Here is a 23,145-nt window from a genome sequence, read left to right on the forward strand (position 1 = left end):
TACAGTCAGCCAAGAAAGTGGTGTACCACTTTTCGACTCTATCATCTGATTGATAGAGTCGAAAAGTGGTAGACTACTTTCTTGGCTGACTGTACCACTGTATATATATTGTATGTAAATAAATAATTTGGAATTAAAGATTGAATATGTGGGCAATTTATTTATATAGAGATAGGAATGCGCAATTATATCCCGTATCCCGGCCTTAATTTGCGGCAATGTAAGTAATGTCAGATTAAGATTAGGTTCTTGAAGTAGATACATATATGCATATTGTACATTAAAAACAGTAAACGTACGTGAGGTGTCACTTAGGCGAGCCGGCGGGCAGTGCTGGCTGGCCACCTCGCCCGCCGGCGTGGGCGGCCAGCACAAATATGAATCGAAAGTCGCGTTGCAATACACTGTCTCTGAAAATATCACCAACCCGACGATTATTAAAAAACCGAGCAAGTAAGTACGAGCCAACCCGCACCCCGGCGCTTTCGCAAACCATCACAAGTTGAGTTTGAGGTTTGTACCTAGATATTAGTTGCAGCCTGAATCGGCCATTCGTTTTTCATTCATCATTCGAGTTTCATCCAGTACCTATGTTTAACGGTAGGAGATAATAAAAACCATATACTTAATAAAGATGTTTAAGAGCAATATATGGAATACGGCCTGACGAATCCTGCCGACCACTCTTTTAGAAACTCGGTCTTTTGCCTCTTCCAGCGCTCTACGTATATGAAATGTGCATATTTGTCCACAAGCTCAAGTCCATGTTTAAAAAGCATGTGACAGTCATCCTCGTTCTTGTCGAGACCCAGACAGACTGCACCTGATGCCCATTCTCGGTTGGCAAAACATAAAAAAAATTGTCTGGTTAATAGTGTACAAGTATATAACAAATTCCCTGTCGAATTCCGCCCTAGGACTAGGAATATTATTTTATTTTAAAAGAAATTACATGAATGGCTTAACAACAAAAACTTTTATAGTATGAGTGAATTTTTTGACACGACTTGAATTAATATGTAAAATTTTAGTTTTTAAGTTACCCTTTTGTATACCAAATGAGGTTAAACGTGTAAACCTACCACAATAAATTTAATGAACACCTTTGTAACTGGTAATGTTATCTTTATGACTCACCTCTACCTATAACGGTTCTTGAGATTGTGCCCGCTGACAGACAGACGGACTGCGTACCTACCTACCTAACAAAAGTTTAGTAATAGTGTTCCGATTGTCACCCTTCTGGTACGGAACACTGAAAGGCAGGTTATTTAATTATTTGCATCGGTATGTAAACATAAACCAGTTAGTTTAATCAAATCATCCAACAGGAGCACAAATTTTAATGGCTTCGCAACTTAAATTAGGTAATTTAATTTCTTTGTAGCATTTAAGTAGGTGCTTAAAAATGCTTCAAAGAAATTAATAACATAGGTCACTAGACAAGTTTCGCAATAGACAAATATGAAATAAAGAGGTGGGACTCTTAATAACTGCCTACATTTCCATAGACAATATTTGGCGGGAAAACATAAACTTTCTTTTTAAGTTATCTAGTGACCTAAGTATGTATTTTTGGTCAGCAATTGTATGATTCGCAGTCGCAATTGAATAGAAAAAAATATAAGTCATTATTTATAACACAATGTGACAATACAAATAACATACAAAACAAATTCAAATACGGTCGAAGAGTATGGAAATACATTGTACCGCGTATATTGAATAGATTTCCAAATGAATCAATTAACTCATTAGAAGATCGAACATGTAGGCAAGCTAGATACATTATTAAGAAACACATGCTTAAAATGAGAGAACAACCTTGTAGAAAAATAATAAAATGAATAGTAGTGTATAATTAATTATATATATGACTACCTAGACTCCTTAACTCAAAAAATCTTTTTAATTTAAGATTAGTAGTTAAGTTTGTAAATACGAGTATGCACGCTTTTTTATGAAATAAACAGATTGAATTTTAATATTTTTTTTCAAAGATAATGTTATTAATAAAACAGTCGAAATACAGATGTGAAGCCGAAAATGGTGTTTACTCAGATGTTACTCAGCAATGCGATTGATTAGTACATATCTACTTTCTCTGTGTGAGCTAAATTACTCAAGTTGGCAATTGCCTTTTTCACCTTCTCGACAATAATGTAATCTATTAACACCTAAAAAATGTTTCATTATTCCCCATCCCCGGCCGGCAAATGAAGCTTCAAACAATATTTTGTTTTATGCTACTAAGATTAGTTATAATTATAATACATTGTGTCAGCATCAATGGGATCCATCAGCCACCATTCATGTTCTCGTTAGCACGCTGTCCACGTATCACGTGTGATTTTGCCATGAATACTTCAATTTCAGAATATAGGTAACTATACCAGCAATATTTATTCAATCGGGGTATCAACTCAATCTTCCCTATTTGCATATTGACATAAGGTACCTCATGCGTTTTATCAATAATACTTTTTATTACCATATAAATGCACTGACAAAATAAATTACTATAAGACATAAATAGGAATATAAAACTAAAACTAACTACAATTAAAATAACTTAAACTAAAAATTAAAAATACCTATCAAAATTTGGTGCCCTCGGGAGGGTGCCCAACACGCAGGCAGCGTTCCCGCGCTGGATTGCGATGGCAATTCGCTGCGCGAGAAAGCTGCCCGCGCGGGGGTCACCCGTTGCCTCCCTCAACCTTTTCCCAAGCGCCTTAATGAGCATATGTGCGCCTCTGCCCCACGAACCAAGTGTCTCGACGCCAAATGCGACGAATTCGTATTGGGCGCCGAGACAGCTGTACTTGGCTACCTTTAGACGCTCCCGAATGTCCGCCGCGTAAGGTACCTAGGTAAGTATATTTGTAGTATTATCTCCAATGTACGTTGTCCTCAGTGTAATTGACGTTGCTTGTCACGCTTTGAATATAGAGCATAGCACACACAGTGCAAGTGTTATTTTAAACTTCTATGAAATTGTAAAGTATAAATGACGTACTTACACTTGCACTGCGTGTGCTATCGAAATCTCTAACAAAATTAAGGAAATTAACATTTTGAAGAAAAAGAGTCCAGCCTACAGTTTAATTTTTGTTCCTGCTACACCCCACCGCGATTATTAGGTAGGTACATAGGGAATATACATACATATACTCATGGACAAAAGAGGAACGCAAAATCACTGGAGCTCAAAGTTAATACAAAAGTGAGCTTGATTTGTCAAAGTAGGTACAGATATATGACAAATGTATTGTCATGTATTCCCCATTCCTCGATATTTAGCACAATCGAAATAAACCTACATTGACATACAGACATATCAAATTTCAGGACTGTAGAGATTTCTAGCTTTGTCCTATTTCGATTGAGCAAAATTACTATTGTGCAAATGTTCCAACTGTTTGAAAACTAGTGTTTATAAAATAAATTGCAGTATTTTAAACTTCGTGTCGGAAGCCGGTGTTGCTCGAAGATTTCAAATGACATTTCAGATGAAGACGCCACAAAAAATCCACCTCCTTTAAGAGTAAAATTTGTAGTTTTTATATCAATTGAATTGCTAACGTAAAATGGGGTGAGCTAAGACCTCACCCCGTTCATAACCCAACTGATGGTGTGAGGAATGGAAAAAGAACTCAAATGGGGTGAAGAGGGATGTTAGGGGTCGAATTGGTATTTTTAGACCAGAGTTATCACATTGTTAGGCAAGTAAAAATACTTTATTTTCTTGAGAAGTGAAGCTATTGTAGGTACGTATTGTGTCAATTCTAGCAATTGTCCCATCTCACTTAATTCCTATCCCCATAACCCCGACTACGGAGTGAGCTGAGATTTCCTACTGTTTTGTGTTTAACGTTGAATTTATGAAATTAAACGACAGATTATCATTAAAAAACTAGTTTAATACTACCGGAACACTTTTTAAGTATATAAATCAACGTGCCAAATATAAAAATAAAGTTTTAGTGAAGTTTGAACTTCGGATTTGTCCCACTCACCCCATTTTACGATACGCGTTTTAATGAAGAGAAAATGTCATGAAACTTTCAATCGGACGCTAGACTAAGTATGCTAGTGTACGTAGACTCCAATCAAAATTTCAACTTAAAAGGTTAAAGTTGGCTCGATATGATCAAGTAAACAGCGAAAACATGTATAATTTTCATTTCTTTTCAATTGTATTTCGTTACTCTGTTACGCCGAGGGATATGACGAGTATATTTTTACCCCCTTATTCATAAAATGACGGGCCAGAGTTAGTTAAATTATGTTTTAGCCCTTTCTTACAAATACATACCTAAATCAAAATTACAGATAAAGACAAACGCTAATCATGGTTTGTAGCGTTTATGAACTGTTTCTGAATAAGGGAGTTAGGGTATAATTGACATAAAAGGGTAAACCCCCCCCCCCCCCCCCTTGGATACCTTTCGTATTCTCTTTTGGTCTCATCTTTCGTTTCCTTCTCCTTTTCTGGCTCCTCTTAATGTGTTATTGATAAATTAAAAAAATACCTAGGTAAAAACCCAAAAACCTGGTTTTGTTGTGTCATAACTGTCATAAATTTTAATGTCCACTGTAAACAATTTGATTCACAAGTTCAGAAATAGCCCATATTATCTGTATTGTGACATTTTATATGGAGATATAATAATGCTCCACGGGTAACAGGTAGACGCAGATGGGGCCCTGCCGGGATAGCCGTTTCTCGTCAACTATTCAATGGCCTTCTATCGGGTTGATTTTCAATTACCTGGCGATAACGTGGCTCAGCGCGTGACAGTTTTATGAGAAATGCAGACAGATAAAAATAAGAGAGTTCAACACCAACGTTCTCATGGCAAATTAAAGTTAGAGGGACGAAATTAAAAAGTTTACCCACTTACGAATTTCGAAATTACATTTAGGTTTGATTTAGGGGCAATGAGTACTTATAGATATTTGTTAGGGTAGGTACCTACTACTATTTTTAAACGACTGCCCAAACAAACGAGTGTATTGTTTTAAGGGTTCATGTTTGTATGTGAGTTTCTTTATTCCATCATAATTTCTTGGTGGGAATATGGGAACATTAAATACGCAAGTAGTATTATTACCAGTGATCATACATTTTCCAGCATTTTTGGTGCAGCAGAGTGGTGTTAACGGAATTGGTATAGATAATTTCAACTGAAATGGTAAATTAAGGTTAATATTAACGTAATTAACGCTAATTAATCAATCATTAGGGTTGAAATTATTTATATCAATTCCGTTAATACCACTCCGCTGCACCAAAAACGCTGGAAAATGTACAATCACTGATTATTACCTATAGCGGGTCAACACTAATCTTGTAGTTTCCATTAGCATGGATTTCACAGTAACGCCTGATAGGTACGATGATAGAGAATGCGATGAGATTTTTTTACTGCGAGTTCAGCCATTTAAACAGCAATCCAATCGTCAAATAGGGACAATCAAGTGTAAACCTATGGGCGCAGGCGCACTCATAATACTCAATAATATATGTCCCATAGCTTTTATGCCAGCGAATAAATAACTATGGGACATTTTTTGAGTAAGTTGTATGAACATATATTTTTACACCTGACTGTACTCTAAATATAGGACCTCCGGATTGCCTTGGTAACATAACATATCTGTATATTAACCATCGCTTACCCCAGCGGACGATATTACTTCGGTTGACCCATTCAGGAAAAATACACGTAGAGGTCTGATATGTATTTATTTTAAATATTTCATTTAATCTAAACAATACAACTCGTGAATGAAATAAACATATTCAAAAGGGCATTTTCTCTTTGGGTTTGTATGTGAGGAAAAAGTCTCTGTATTGTGGTATAACGACGTTGCCCTGGCCTGGTAATCCGCAGTTTGTTAAGGTTTCTTGTACTAGTTCTTCATCCAAGTCCTTCAAAGCACATAGGTCGCTCAGAAATTGCAACCATTCGTCCCAGTCCAGCTCTGATTTGCTAAAATAAACACAATCCGTTAATTTCCCACAATTTCTCAAAAACTCTATCTTTATGATCATATTAGTCGTGACATGATACTAGTAAAGTGGGTCTAAGTAGTCAGGGTAGGTTCAATTAATAAACCTATAAATTATAGTCAAGTATTAACAAAACGTCCCGCCCCGGCTTCGCACAGGTAATCCTTAACAAATTATACACTTAACCCTTCCTCAAGAATCACTCTATTGATAAGTAGGTGAAAAACGCATGAAAATCTTTTCAGTAATTTTTGAGTTTACCGCGAACATACAGACATACGCGGCGACAGATTTTGTTTTAGAAGCTGTAGTGATTTGTGAGCTCTAATCACTTGTATGTATTCCACAGCACACCAGTGTCAGTCATAGTCAGTTTCCTGTCGTCGAGGAGTTTGGCCTGGCGCATCCAGAAGTCAGATCGGAACAGAGTGATCGTTAAGCCACTTCGTTTGTTATCGTATAGCTTAGCGAAATCACGGAACTGTCCGTCAAGAGTAGCTTGTTCCTCATCTCCCATAATCTTATTTAGCTGTCAAAACATAAAACATATTTGAATTATATTATATCTTGAATAAATTCTTATTCGGTGTATTCTTGTGTGGTTGTAACTTTCCGATAATTTCAAACTTTACTTATTCTTACCTGTAATTAGAGAGAATCAGTAAAATAAATATTACACAATCTAGAATATTACTATGCTGAATAAACTGCTCAATTTACAGCCGTCGCTATGGAAACGTACAAGGGGATGTCAAAAGCAGAGCGTAGCAAAATATCTAACTCTTGTGACCATGACGACTAGTCTGACTGATTTTACCGGATTTTACCCGTCTGGTTTTTCTTAGGAAAACCGCCGATAGATTACTTTTGTCTTTTATTTATTTCAAGATCAAGTCTTAATGTTGCGTTTTCGTGTTAGCACATTAAATACGAAGACATGTTAAATTTACATTCATTTTCAGTGATACTTATATCGATATCTAACTACCCTGCTAACCGTATAGCAAATGCCATACATATTACAGTAAGCTTGGTCCGATTCTAGTGGATCGTGAATCCCACAGTAAATCCCAGCAGTGAACACCAGGAATGTCACGAGCGAAATGTTATCTGAATATTCCAAAAAATATACCTAGGTACTTCATATTTACAAAATAACTGAGATGTTTCAGAATAACTGAGATCATTGGCCTTAGTTGGATCTGTATTGAAAGAATGAACGCTACACCGTTTATGAGCATTATAGATGAATAGGTGGTACTTATCGATTAAATTTTTACGCCTTATTTCTTCATGCAATTATTAAGTTAAACTTCCAACTAAGGTAAAGTCGGGTAATTTCACGAGCTGTGGACAAACCGCTAAAGTTTTTTATATCGTCTATTTGTGAGATATATATTATTAAGATTTTAATCCACTTCAAAGTCTTAGATCACGATGTGGGTCATTGATCGGTATTTGAGTCGATGATTTCGCCATCTCTACTTACAGGTTTTACAAGACATCATCTATTTTATGACGTCATCTACTAGGTATTTTGTTTTATTTCAAAACTAGATAATTAGCAAATCTATGAACCTCCGATGTTTTGATATCTCCTCTCCCATTTCAAATTGTGACAAAATATTTAGAAACGCTATTTATTGGTCAAACATTTCTTCTTTGAGTGGTTGTAAAGGTATTTATGAATTTTGGATTGTAACAGTTAATGCGGAAAAATGTTTTAGTGTGCCTATACTTACTGTTTTACTAGGTACTTGCTAATTTTAGTGTGTAATGACTTGATGAGGTCAAGGCTAATATTAGAAGATAGAAGAGTATGAAGAGTCACTCGATTCAAGACCACAGCTTACGTTCAACAGTCTATTTATATACTGACTCTGAGAACTTCACGCTGAACCTCTAGTTGAACAACTTGCAAAGTTTGAGCTGCCTATATATGTGATTACGGTTACCTAGCTAATTTAGGTTAGGTAGGTAATTAGTTTAGCGCACGTCAGCTGTATACCTACCAGGTATACTCGTAGCTACGTAAATGAAGCCTGAAAAAAACATAATAGTATGAAATGCCGATTTAAATTTCATGAAAATAGAGACATTTTTTTAAGGTATATGAATCCATTCGCGGAAAAATAGTTTCTGTTAAAAAAACAATATTGATAGTTTCGTGAAAAATAGTAGTGAATAGGTATGCGTTAATATTATTTGCTAGATTTCAGTTATACATCACCGTAGTTCTCAAAGTGTATTTAAAGCATGAGACGACAACATACGTTGAATTTCTACTGGATGATGATAACAGTATTTTAGATTTTATTAATCACGTATGTACCTAATATAATATGTACTAAAAAAAATGCACCAGTTTCACATGGTACAGAGATTATATGAAATTTTTGATAGTTATAAGTAAGTAAGTAAGTAAGTAAGTAAATATTCTTTATTGCACCAATAACCATACATCTTACATACATGTAAAATTACAAAGAAATTTTAGTGTTACAATAGAACCCGGTAACAACAGGCGGTCTTATCGCTAAAAAGCGATCTCTTCCAGACAACCTTTGGGTAGCAGGAAATGTGTAACTCAAACAAAAGTCAACAGGTAGTGCACGGAGTGAAATATGGAGACTATTAAACACAAACACACATATTACATACTACTTATACAACTATTACAACAAAACCGAATACACAAATAAATATACAATATACATAATATATATTTTATACTTACATATATACAATATATAAAATGGCAACTTAAGGCAGAGATAAAAAGTATACTTTCAGCTGATTTTTGAAAATGGGGAGAGATTTAGCTAATCTTAATTCTACTGGCAAAGCATTCCACAACCGAACAGCCCGGAAGGTAAACGAGGAGTTATAAAATTTTGAAGTAGATGAAGGAGGAGCAAGAATATGAGTCCGAGAACATCGGATAGAAGCGAGATACTTGAAACGCTCTTTGAGATAAGGTGGTGTAGCGGGGTTAAAGAGAATGCCATAGAGAAGGGCGAGGACATCAGAGTCACGGCGAAGTCGAATAGGAAGCCACTTGAGCTGAGAACGGAATTGTGACACATGGTCATATTTGCGCAGGCCAAATATAAACCTTATGCAGAGTTATAGTACAAATCATGCGGCAGTTTTTATGAATTCACCAAATTCAAATAAGTACATTTCAGATTAGCACCTATTGGTAATGGAGGATCCGGAAGAATTAAACATTGCTACGCTTGAAGAGCAATTTGCCTCATTCGCCAAGATGCTCGACTGGTCCTGTCCGAGAGATACCATCACGCTGTACTGCTCCGATTACTGGATGCGCCAGAGCCATATTATAGACGATAGGCGTGTCACTATGACTGACACGGGAATCATATGGAATAAATTCAGGTTTACAAAACATGTTGACATAATATTATCACTAAAAATATATAATTAGGTATGTAATCATACTTTCAAAGTGGACTACCAAGGAAAACTAGAAATATAACAATCTCAATCAATGCATCCACACGATTCATTTCATTTCATTTATTTCTATAACAATAATACATTGTGTGATTGGACTCGCATAATAAAAAAAATATTTAAATCGTATTTACAGTCGCTGAAAACTTTCAGGCTCCTATATAAAAATCCTTGATATAAATATTACTTGTTTGTTTCAGTAAAGCTGAATTGAATTGGGACGAATGGCATGAATACTTATCCGAGTTGTGCGTTGCCAAGGAGTTGAATAAACTGGAAGTGGAGGAGGCGTTAACTAACTGTGGGTTACCCGGAACGACCCGCGTGTCCGTGCCGCAGTACAGGGACTTTTTTGATACCTACAAGTCTAAAAAGGGACTTGTCGTATGTGAATCTCTTGATTCTTGCGGAAAACCAAAAAAAAGGTAATGACCCCTGATTAGTAGGTACCTAATGTTACGGGTGCTTTATATAAATACTAAATAAAGTATTTATAACCCTATTGTGTTATTTGTAGGGAGTTACTGGCGTATTCTGATTTTGATGACAGGTTAAGAATTAGATATCAATCTGATCTGCCAGTGTCAAAAGGCACATTTTTTCACCCAAAAATGTCACTTGACACAGATCGGATGATCCGTATCTAATCCAGATCTAATTTTTAACCTTTTATTAAAAACAGAATACACCTGTTATATGTATATGAAATACCTAAGTACTTTTAGAGGTTTTATTATGTAGGTTTATGCACTTACCCAACTAACATTAAGAGTTAAATATAAGATGTAAAGAAGAGATCTATACTTTTAGCATTATGCTTAAGGTTCTACTGATGTTCTATAGGAGTAATATCTGGCTGTAACCCTATAATACCCCCGGATTGGACATAATTTTTTGTCACCTTAAGGTTGCAGTTTGAAGTGATATCTAATGGCGGATAAATAAATCTTATTTTAAATGGAAAAATGCAAATGGATACACAAACTATACGTTTTTATTCAGTATTTACATTCTGATAAACACATTAGTCACATTACCCTCCTTTGTGTTATACTGTCGGGTAAAAATTGGGCTACAGAGCTAAGAGAGTACTTAGCAAGTAGGTAGGTAAGGTTAAACGCTGTCACGGCGATTGTGCGGAAGGAGGTCAAGTGCATTGGTGATCGATGGCTTTTGCAAGTCGATACTTATCCCAAGTGAAAAATGCTGATAGCATAGGTAAGTAATAGGTATTAAGTATCAAACGCCCTGTAGCCCGGGCGTAAGAATACGGCTACGGTATCCCCTGCCTGTCGTAAAAGGCGACTAAAAGGGGTTCTCGGGGTCGGAGACAGTCGCAGCTAGGGACTGCGGCTGAAAAAAGAGGGGACCCACAAAGGGGCATAGGGCTAGGACGGCACTGGCGCGGTCATTGGAGATCCCAGAGCCGTCCGAAATGCGCCGAGGAGGACAACTGGGAGATTTTTAGTCGGTGAAAGTCCGACATAACCATCGCGCTGTCTCTGCGGTGCGGAGGTATCCATAATGGATTTTCCTCCCACAAAAAAAAGGTATTAAGTATCAAAACATACTCGTAGCTCGTAGTAGGTAGGTACATACAGTATACCTATCTACCCGAAAAGGTAAACGTTCCAGTGAAAACCCGACTGTTGTCACCTCTATTGTTAATGTCGTGAATTTAAAGATGACGTGTACTGGGACAGTGACGTGCACTCGGACGCCTAGCTTAGGTATTGATAAATGTGGTATTGATAAATCTAAAAAACAAACAAAACTTAAAATCATATTTATATTAACATGCATATAAAAATACAAACAATACTAATCATATTTAAAGGACACTATATATAGTGTTTCGCAAACTCGATGGCTAGGGTGACTGCATGGTGTCTGCTTCATATAATTTAAATTTTAAAACGCCAAATCTCGTAAAAATGTATTGAAGTGACACCTGTCAGCGCACCCATCGAGTTTGAATAATACTACTATAAATACTACTAAATAAGTTATTTTGCCGCGGTATGGTACCGTACATGGATTCTACAACCTATCTCCGGCAGTCTTTTCATCGTTGGATTGATCTGAAGCAGCTTACGTAAATAGGAAGCACGTTTATAATATATAATCACCATAAATGTTTCACATAGCTTGGGTACGGTAACAGCTGTCTTCTCCATATAATTTATAACCTTAAAACAGAAAATTGTATTGAGATGACAGCTGTCACCGTATTCAAACTATGTGAAAAATATATAGTAGTGGATGAGACTACGTATTTATGGAATGTCTCGATATGTACATTTGTACAATTAATTAGAGTGCGGAAGATACTTTTGATGGCAAACAGTATTTATATATATATCTAGGAAGTGGCAGACACGTTAGACACGTTGTTCCGCTGCTCTTAATGCTGACAATATTTGTAGTACCGTAATATAATGGGGTGAGTACGGATTACGAGGGCAGTTAGGTTTGAAAGAGGGATGGTAGAGGGTTGAGATAGTATTTTTAAAACAGAGTTATCACATTGTGACATAATTACTGTATTCTCTTGAGAAGCCATTGTAATAATATCGATTATTCCATCTCATTCAATTCCTATCCCCCTAACCCCGACTACGGGGTGTGTTAGATTATCATTGAAAAAATAAAGTTCATTCTACTGGAACACTTTTCAAGTTGGTATATAAATCAACGTGCGAATTTCTCCCAACTCGCCCCATTTTACAGTGGTATAAGATGAAATGCGCTGCGATCCCATCGTCGTCTATTCTTAACCGCCGATATTATACGTAGTGCACGTCACGTGGCAAGCTCGAAGCGCACTTTTCTGGATGCTGTGTTGTCACCCTACGGAAGAAAGAATGAGCGCCGCGCTCTTGTCACCCACTACGCTACTTGCAAGTCGGACCCAGAATTACGGACAGTTACAACGAGTCTCGGGGTCAAGTTACACTAGGAGACACAGTTAAGCGAACCAAATGTCTTGTAATTATATAGATTTCTTAAGTCGTTGTTGCACAAGTCGCAGCCGAGCGTACACGTGTTGTACTCTTGAAAGTTATACCGTCTAACTGAACGACTGGATATAATTAACCATAGTCTGAAGTTTCAATTGAGTAGGTATTTATAACATTGATTAGAAAACAAGGTACCTACTACCTACCGACCTATGGAAATTTCATTTTCTTTTATTTCTATACATTCCCTTTATTGGCTCTGGCTCGCACTTAATTACTAGGCCAATCAAATTAGATTCGAAAACAGCGTTTCCAGGAATGAATTCCCAGTAAGTTGGAAATTATTTGAATGCCTTCATTTGGTCCCAAAAGCGTGTACCTAATCAGAGTTTTGCGCAATTCCAGGAGGTGTGCATACATTTTATAGGAGATGCAGGAAGTACCTATGCGTTTTCGGATTTTGAACAAGGTATTACAAAAAGAAAAATATTAATTTGATTGGCCTATAAATGAAAAAAGATATTTTTGTGCAAAACATAGATTAAGTAGGTAATTAATTTATTAACTTTAAAATGTAGTCAAATTAAGGAGTAAACACTTCAATGTACATGCAAGAGGAGGAAATATCTGCATATATTGTTACCTGGGTCATAGAGAAAGTGTGCGTACTTGAGCAAGCACTGCCGGAACAGGTGCAGCAGACCATCGCGAGCCTCGGGCGCCGACAGCGTCAAGCTGGTCCTGTGCCCGCTGCCTAAAACTGGTGCCCAAGCTACGCTGTAAAGCGCACTGAGCTACTGAAACAATAACATCTCGTGAATAACTTTATTTTGCAACGAGTTACGTGTCCGCTCAGATCAAAGAACGCGCTAGCGCGCCGTACGGCACTGCCAGCGGGCATATTAAGTACATATGTATAGTTCAATCAGCAGTTTCACTTAAGGAAATTAGCACAGCCAGGCCGTGAGCTCCATTCCTCCCGTAAACTAAAGGATGACTCACGTTAGAGCGGCTCGTGTCCTGGCCGGAGCTGGCGCGTCGTTTTCTATGGAAAGCATCACGTGATAATCTGTCATGTCATAGAAAAGTAAGCGCCGGAAGCTCCGGCCCGGACACGGCCCGGGCTCCTAGTGGGAATGAAAAGCTCTTTTCCGAATTAGTGAAGAATTGACATTGTATGGCTCTTTGCGATCAACGATTTTAATTTATGTTTCATTTTCGCAGGCACCGCAAGCACCGCATGGAATTATTTATACTTAGTTGTTCTTTTTTTTAACACATTTATTTTACTTTTCACGTATTCGAAATGAAAAGTTGTGTTTAACTCGAGTGGAAGGCACCTATTTCGGCCTTGGACTACCTACACTCGCTTTAACTGAGTTGCTTGATCGAAGTCGATCGCGCATCTATCATATCGACCAATTTCTTCGTGTATTAACTGGCATTTACGAAGTCATTTATAGCTTAATTTTACTCGTAAATACATTTAAGGTATATTAAAAAAAATATTTTCCTCGGTAGCCGGTTTTACTTCAACGTATAAAACAATTCAATGTACGTACCTACCTACCAAAGTTCCAGTTGGTAAATAACTTTGCTAGAAACACGAGGCACTTTATTAATTTCGAAATAGATTTATTTGTTCAATCTAAAATTGAATAGGCGGCCTAGTGGGGCTGCGGCCGGCAGCAGCGAGGTCAGCGACAAAGGGCTACCTGGCGAAGCCCTATCTCCTCGTAAAAGACCATGCAATTGAGATTGGTTGTTTTGTAACAAATTAATTGACAAACGAAACATGTACTTTTGGTCACAGGATAAATACTCGTAATAGCACTAGGTACAGGTATGGTTACCATCAGTTTGTCACTGACATAAACGCCGTCGAGAACGTAATTTACTTTCTAAACATCTCGCTCGCACTCGCATATTAGTGCAAACGGGATGTATAGAAAGTAAATTACGTTCTCGACGGCTTTTATGTCAGTGACAAACTGATGGTAACCGTACGAAGACTCACTCTCTAACAAAACGCGCCTGTCACAATCAGCACAGATATGCCCTCTAGGTGGCGACAGCGCCACGCGCGGCTTATGGCAAACCCCAAGATTGGGGTCGAACGGATAGTACTTTTAGCTACCTGTAGCAAAGCGACGAAATGGCGGAGTGAGCCACGCCTGTTTTGGTTTAATTAACTAAACCACGGGCTCTCTGCTGGATAACAATTTCACCCCGGCCACGTGCTTTTAATATTTTCATTTTTTTCAATAATTTTTTCATTTTTTTTCAATATCGGATGTAGGATCCTACATCCGCATAGTCAGACTACGGGGGCGCGCCCATTTAGTTTATTTTTGTCCGTTTACCTCAAAATGTGGCTTTTATACCAGGTGTGGCCTGTAACACGAGCAAATAATTAAAACAGACTGTACTCCTCAAACGGTGACACTTTAGTTCAGCAACTTTTAAAAATTATTAAGTATTTAGACTCCCTATTTTTCATACAAAATAAATATTATCTTCAATGGAGGCCATCGCCACGCCATATCATTGTGATTGACGTTGCTCGTCATGCCTTAAACATAACAAAATTCGCAATACATTGCGTCTTCGAATAAACTTTAAAGTGTATTAAAAATCAAACCACAAGTTATTTTTAAAAGTCGCTGAACAAATGTTGGTCAGTATGAGGAGTACAGCCTACAGTTAAATTTTTTGCTCATATTACAGGCCACGCCCGGTATATGAAACTTATAAGATAGGTTATAGGTATCGATAAACTAAATATCGGAAGAAAGTCACTAGCGTTGCCTCGTTCGTGCTTGAAATGACTCTGTCTACTTAATTCACTACACGGGTTTATTAGACGGTTTCCATAGCACAGGGCGGACACGCCATACATCGAAAATCATTTGCGTTTATATGTGTGCACGGCACGCCTGTACACGCGTCATTGTGTGAGTAAGTGGCTTAGGGCTGACTCGTGCGGCGCGCGGCGTGGGGAAGGCGAAGCCGAGGCTTGCCGAGGCCGGCCGAAGGACACGACGAGCGGCCCGCTGCGTTGCATAATTCGACCGAAATACGTAAAAAAACAAAACATAGGTTTATGTTTTATTTCGCTCCAATTGTTGAATTGGCTTTGTCAGTTTATAGTCCTGCACGTACTTTGATTTTCAACACGCCATTATTAAATGTACCTTATTGTTGATGCCTATTGATTATTTTATATAAAATACATACATAATTAATTCTTAAATTCTTAAAATTAAATTAAAAATCAAACGCGAATGTCCCGCGACCAACAAGTTCTTTTTTGTGAAAAGAGTGTTAAACTAAAAATAAAACATTTACGGGGAATATCTGTGTCTAGAAGGTCTAGTTACCTTAGGTACTTTAAATATTAAATGTTGGCTTAACATTCACAAATTCAACGAACGGGTTTTAATTCATATGATATTATTATTTTTACGCAAAAGTATAGCCTTATTTACTGATACATATTTCGTCTCTTTGGAAAACTATATTATTATTCATTTCTACAATAAGTAGGTGCCCGTACATCGCACAATACACCGGCATTTTGAACGTTGCGTCATCGCGTCGCGGCGTCGCTAGCCGAACTGAGCGTATGTCAGGAGTCCGTCAGAACTCAGTCGCGGGGCGAGGTAATCCGAGTCGGTGCGGGGCGGTGCGTGTCCGTTCTGTATGATAATACTATTACTTATTCTGTGTCCATAGGCTTTGATAGTGGATAAAAAACGATTTCAAACCATAAACCATAAACTATTCAATTATTATATTTTTTTTTTAATAACTATTGGGCACTAACATATCGAGTAGGTTAGGTAAGTATTCGAGTGTCAACAATCTTGGCTTCACGTTTTTTTCTTGTTGGGCAGACGTTGAACAGACATTCGTCTATAAAACCGAAAGGTTTACAGAAGTAGAAGAAATCGCTTAAAAATAAACACCAGAACGTCATGTTTCTTGTAAGACGACGAGCACTTGTTAAAATAAGATCAAACTCGCGAGAATGATCGCCCGTCGAATGTTTGAAGAACGCTAGGCGTTTATTTAAAAACAAGCGAATGACTAAGATGCGAGATACGTACCTACCCATCTGCCCCAGAACCCATAACCACCGTAACGGTAATAGGAAAACCAGTTTCAATTTGTAATTTATTTCAGGAGAATACTTACGGTAACTAAATAATGGTATGAGTATTTTCCGAGGTTTCCAATAAGTAGCTGATAATATGTGTATAAGTAACTATGGCTGCCGTGCTTGGTGGGGCAGACCTAAATCTCTTACCGCTAAGAAGTACACTAATAATTTCTAATCTAAGTGGCCGGTTTAGATTGCTAAGGATTGTAGTTTATTAAAAACCAGGCCAGGAGCATATCGGGCATGCTCTGCCGGGCTAGCACAGGAGTGGCGCGACAAATTAACTACCCGTCCCTGTTTAATTAATATAGTTAGAAAAAGGCGGGTAGTCTATCTCGCGGGCAAAATGCTGTCACTCCCGTGCGTAGGTCTTACGGTATAGGGTTCCGCAGTTAGTACGTCACAATAGGCTATTTTGAACGGGGGCTATCATGTACTACAATTATAAATAACGAGCAAAAAGCCTTCACAGCACTTGTTTGTTTTTTTACTCAGAAGGGAAGATTTTGCGAAAATTCCAAAACTCCTTAAATCGATCACGTTATAGTTTTCATTGAAAGCCTTTACTAATTTCATGATTTTTTGACACCTAAAGTTTTTCCTTTCGGAGCGATCGTATCTAAAAATATTCACTTTATCACAAAATAATCGTGTTGTGTAGATTGTAGAATATTAGAATTCTAGCAGACTATGCCGGTGTGTACTTGTGGGTGTGTTTATTCATATATGTGTAGTGTGTTCCACCGGAGCTTGGAAACTTTTGATGACGCGGGTGGAATAAGCTACATTTACAACCGAACGAACTGGAAAGAGTACAAGGCTTATTAAAAACGGCTACTCAATTAGTAGATAATATTAATTATTAAAGAAGAGACCGGATTTGAACTTTGCTTATTAAAATAACCAATTAAAAAGTTAGGAAATTCTTTGAGGTTGTCACATTGTTGTGTGTTTGTAGTACAGAAATGTCGTGCAGTTTTCAGCTTGTTCAGCTTATCTTTTATTGACTATGGAAAAGGTAAAATACTGCAATATTGTTATGCAAATAACATAAATAAGTATACAGGGTGATTCAGGAGACGTGAGCAGGACTAAGACTGCGCCTTTTGTAAATTATAAGCAACTGTTTCGTATCAGTATTAGTGAGATTAACGTTAATTTTCTACTCGTGTTGAAAAAAAAAATTAATAAATTTATTTACGACATGCATGGTCACCCTAAAATTAGAATACTAAACTATTAATATTCTGTGTCAAATTGTTTGTCATCACTGTCATCACGGTCTGGTTACTTTTGAAAACTCGTATCTCACTCAAGTTTGACAGTTTATTTCTTCGTAATCAAATGCTGTCATTACGGTTAAAGAGGTTTTATGGTTATTAATTGGGTCTTGTAGGGTAACCATGATTGTAGAGAATTAAATTTGCCCTCACCAAAAAGTTAAAAAATAGGAAAAATTGTGGTTGTTTCACCTAAATACGACGGTGATCGGTCAATTATCAGTTACTGAGTGTGCAGGATTAGTCCTGCTCACGTCTCATGAATCACCCTGTATGTACCTACATTATTCATTAATTTGGCAGACGCAGAACTTCTCTCTCTATTTATATTTAGTGCCAACTTTCCGCAGCAAGTTGATGATTATGATTATGACACAAGTAACATTAGCTGAATGCGAGTCTTTCAAATAAACTGAGAGCGCACAACACTCGATGGTTTGAAATGAATACGATTTTAGGTTGGGGCTCGCCCACTTCCGTCTTTCCGTCGCGAGCCTTCAGCAAGAATCCTGTTTAACATTACAAACCTACTTACATTCTTTGAAGTGGTACGAAAATCCGCGTCTATATTTTTTGTAAAGAGAAAAATACGTAATAACAGGATTGGCCTTTGTTTGTTAATAGAGATTCGCGGGCAGCTACACAATAGGTACGATAAGGTGGTTCGTTAATTTTGTACTATGTATGTGCATTCTTGGAAGTAAGTATTATTAAACATAATAATATACACCTACTCAATACTCGACCTTGATTAGATAACTATTATTTTAGTACTAAGGGTAAGGTTAATTGGGCGGCGAGTTGGGCATCCACGGGCATCTCACATTTAGCATTTCGTCGTTTGGGGACGACATCCAACCGTGAACATCAAAAAATGCCACGGTAATTTTCTAAGCACAAATTAACCTCTTAATTATTCGGATTTCATAGCGTGTGTAAGCTGGAAGTGTAAGTACGAGTAGATTATGTAAAACGCGAGAGTTTAAATTGTTTTGAAGATATAAACCCAAAATCGATTTCTTATGGATTAGGCAGTTCTAACTTTACTTACCACTCCCTTACACACTGGGGGCCGAATTTTGAATTTCGACCACTCGATTTCGTGTATTTCTTTAAATAATATCTCCACTTCTAGGCATTTTAATTCAACTAATAGAATTGAAATCGGTATCGTCTTGGATCGTCCCATTCGTTTTTCGTCAAGTTCTTAAATTAGTTCTATTCTGCTTTCGTCACTCATTCTACATTCGTCACAATCGTCGGTGGCTTTCAATGTAGGTAACCAATAGATTCCAAATTTCAATCGCTCGTATTTCAAAAATTAGAATTTCACCATTTTCCACCGATTTTTGAGTGACGAAATCGAGCGATCGAAATCCAAAAATCGGCTCCCTGTGCACAGTTAGCAAACGTAAAATATACACGGTGTAACATGAGGAAACCGAATAATTTTAACCACGCATTAATATTATCTCTGAAAACAGGCGAATTTCAAAAAAGTTTATAGGGCATTTTTGTCTCTAAATATGATCAGGAATACGCTGTTAAAATTATCCGGTTTCGTCATGTTACACCTTTACACCGTGCATAAAATACCATTAAGAATATACGTTAAGTACTTAATTAAGAGTTTGGTTGGAAGTTAAAAACTACCAAAGATTACACTAAAAACTAAACTACTACTAATCTACCGCATTACTTGAAACCTACCTACCTAACTTTATATTATTTTCACCAAATATTAAGTTATGTCGATCCCACATTATTTAGTTATTTTGAAAAAACCTGAGGTGGATGAGCTGTCTATATGATGATGAAGCCTGCGCTGTGGATCTGAAGGTATGCTGTTTGTTTATTTTTGTTCAATAAGTTTTTAATTTAGTTAGTTTATTGTAAGATTAGGCCATCATGTTTAAAACAATATTCACGTAACTAGTGACCAAAGAGCTGGTGGCTACGTCGTACAACGTATCAGCATTGCTATACAGTGAGGAAATGCCGCCAGCGTCCTTGGTACAATGCCTCAAGGGCCAATTTAAGATTTAACCTAGTTATTGATTTCTTCCAGTAATACCACTGTATATCTTGTTTGTAAATAAATGACGTTTGATATTTTCTAAATAATAGGATAATATAACAGTTTAATAGTTAAATAAACAATATTTCAGGATGTAAAAATTAGCCTATTAAAATTACTTATTTCGGTTTCGAAAAAATAATAATTACATGTGTGACATACCACATCAACTTGGCATAGGCAATTTTATACCTTTAGTACATATACCTTCTAGACATTTCGCATTGCACAATATAACTGTCGCGTAAAGTTCGCGTAAAAATCTCACAATATACATTTCATATTTTTATAGTGTTGAATAACATACCTGCAAATAATGCGTATAATGTATATTACTCCAAGAAGACACTTTTAACAATTTAACAGATTTTAATTTTTACGAAGCGAGCGATTAAATATGCCTACTTGAATAAAAGGCGCGAGGCGCGTCCGGCAAGCGCAGAAGCGAGTTCCCGAGTGCGGTGCTTTTCTCTGGAAGACATATTCGTATTTACGAATATGTACAATGATAAACTGCTTACCTATGCGATTTTTAAAGTTTTAATACTTACTCTAAAAGTAGTTGGTTTCAAAAAAGACACGAGATAAAGGAAGAATAAAATAATTACATAATTATTTTTTTTAAATATGGTTAACTACTTACTTGCTACTTACACAGTGTATAAATAAATAAAAGCAAATTAGTATTGATAAAATAAATGTAAAGGTATCAAACGTATACCATTCTACTGATATAAAATATTTAAAAATTGATGACAAAACTTAAAATGACTGTAGTGTTTACTCAGAGAGTGCTCATGATATTTGCATTATACTTAACAATAATTTGAATTAAGTAACGTAGATAAAATTAATAGGTACTATAAAGCCAACGAAAATAAATATCGAAAATTGTCCATCCATATATTAATATTTAGGTAGTATAAAAAATATTATGAGTCGGGATTTGCGAGTAGGTAAACTAAACACCACATTTGGAATACGAACAGGAATAATTTGCTCTTCGCTGAAACTGCGTCATGGAGGGGGCGTTGTATGTAAATAAACGAGTATGTCACTGGTATATTATGTAAGTATAATTAATACTTAGAGGGTTGGAGTTGTTTAGAGGTACTATATAAATTCAGTTATGCAAGTTTTCTAAATCGTATTATGGTACTCCCGCATTGACTGTAATAAAATGTTTTATTATTTCCCTGTCACACCCATGTTATATAACATTTTATAAAAGCAAAATGTGCCAACACAATTTAAAAATTGTTGATTGTCGTTTAAGTTTGAAAGCTACTTTTAGAGTTAGCCATTGTAGATAGGTAGTACGTATAGCGGAAGCAGTTATAAAGTTGACCCAAATTTTTTTTATTAAGCTATGAGCTTCATCACATATGTTCCTTGAGTAATTCTAAGCATTTCAAGCCTGGGAAGCAATAAGAAATGTGCGTCTACTCGGATTTGTAATGGATTCAAACTTTCAACCCCTTTTTAACCCTGTTTGGGGATGAATTTTACAAAACGCTGAAATTACTTTTCCTGTCTTTTAATAATATCCTCAAATACAAAGATTCAAGTCCCGCGTTCGAAAATTTTTTTGATATCCATACAAACTTTCAAACGCCTTTTCACCACCTTAGGGGAAGAATATTCAAAAACGCTGAAATTAGTTTTCTTGTATTTTAATAATACATATATCGTTTTACGAAGTTTCAAATTCCTAGCTTAAAATAAAACTTGAACCCCATACAAACTTTCATCCCCTTTTTAACCCCCTTAGGGGTTGAATTTCTCAAAATCGCTTCTTATTTCTTGTACGCTTTATAAATGTAATCTAGTGTGCAAATTTCAACTTTCTATCTTTTGTAGTTTCAGCACCGCGTAGCAAAAAACTTCAACCAAAATTTTCACCTTTTTACGTTTTTCTTGTAAAATTACTATGAAACTGAAAAAAACAAATATCAGCAATGAATTCTACGTCTTTGGTTTATACGCAAATGATACCAAACTTGCTCTAGTAGCCACCAGGATCAGAATAGATTTTTTGTAAAGATGCCCCACCCTCCCCGACTAGACGCACGCTTCTTTTTGCCTCCCAGGCTAGAAATGCTTAGAATTACTCAAATATCAGATGTGATGAAGCTCATAGCTTAATAAAAATTTTTTGGGTCATGTATGGCAGCGTTACATAACTGATTCCAGTAGTACGTAAGTAAAATCGTTCCATTTTTGATTATTGTGATTAATGTAGATTAACTAATGTATTTTATTAGTCCGTTACATTATGCCTACTTATACGAGAATTATATGGCAGTAAAAGAAAACGGTTGATTTATCTACTAAAGCAGGCCACTGACGAGCCTTCCAAATCAATGCCGTTACAATGGATTAATCCAAATGGACGGCATCCTAATATTAAATATTGTACGTTTTTGATTATCACGGACCGATTTTGGATTGCAGCCACGCTATTTGGACTGTTGGAAGGCTCGTCAGTGGCCACCTAGATGATATTAACGCATTCACTGCCAGGCGGCGTGGCCTACGAACAAACTTGTATGACGGTGGACGCACATGTGCGTCGGAGGCAGTGAATGTGTTAAATAACAATTTTATTGTGTCTCCAATGATTAGGTTTAGAAATCGGAAAACTTTCCTATTAATATTTTATTGCTGTTCTTCCAATTTCATGGTTGAGTTAAGCATTATTTTGGTTAGATTATGTAGATGAGGGCGGAAATTACCTTTTGGTCAGTATAGTATTTGAAGTGTGGTAACAAAATGCCTACGAACGTAAGTTAATTGTTATAAAATATTAATATGAAAGTTTATAATAGGTAGGTAGGTAGTTAGGTACCTTGAACACCAACAATAGCCAACTGCATGAACCACCAACCACATTAAATAAATTTCTTAGTATGTAAAAAATAATACCTAACTATTTTTGTACTTTGGATAAATATTAGGTATATTTAAAATTTTACAAATAGAAAAATCTCCACAGAATTCTGTAAATAAGTTATTTCTGCAGACCTATCGAATGATGTGCCACACATTGATTATGAAAAATAGTTATGTGTACCTATTACAAGGGACATAGGTGTTGTTTAACATCTAGTGCTAACATTGATACCCGAGGAAGCGAACGATCCCTAAATCGAAAAGTGTATGTGAGCGTT

General features: G+C 36.6%; 2 protein-coding genes across 2 annotated transcripts; one reads left to right on the forward strand and one right to left on the reverse strand.

The window, feature by feature from the left end:
* Positions 1-5,803: 5,803 nt before the first annotated feature.
* On the reverse strand, positions 5,804-6,544 carry LOC134679096 (tubulin polymerization-promoting protein homolog). The gene is made up of 2 exons (XM_063537939.1): positions 6,352-6,544; positions 5,804-5,999 (listed from the first exon to the last, which is right to left on the reverse strand). The coding sequence occupies exons 1-2, from the start codon at positions 6,534-6,536 to the stop codon at positions 5,810-5,812; spliced, it is 375 nt and encodes a 124-aa protein (XP_063394009.1). The 5' UTR covers positions 6,537-6,544; the 3' UTR covers positions 5,804-5,809.
* Positions 6,545-7,606: 1,062 nt separating this feature from the next.
* Positions 7,607-13,239, forward strand: LOC134679109 (uncharacterized). The gene is made up of 4 exons (XM_063537952.1): positions 7,607-7,697; positions 9,208-9,418; positions 9,697-9,921; positions 13,149-13,239. Exons 2-4 carry the CDS (start codon positions 9,225-9,227, stop codon positions 13,237-13,239), a joined length of 510 nt encoding a protein of 169 aa, XP_063394022.1. The 5' UTR covers positions 7,607-7,697; positions 9,208-9,224.
* Positions 13,240-23,145: the final 9,906 nt, after the last annotated feature.

This window comes from Cydia fagiglandana, chromosome Z, assembly GCF_963556715.1.
Source record: "Cydia fagiglandana chromosome Z, ilCydFagi1.1, whole genome shotgun sequence".
Lineage (NCBI taxonomy): Eukaryota > Metazoa > Arthropoda > Insecta > Lepidoptera > Tortricidae > Cydia > Cydia fagiglandana.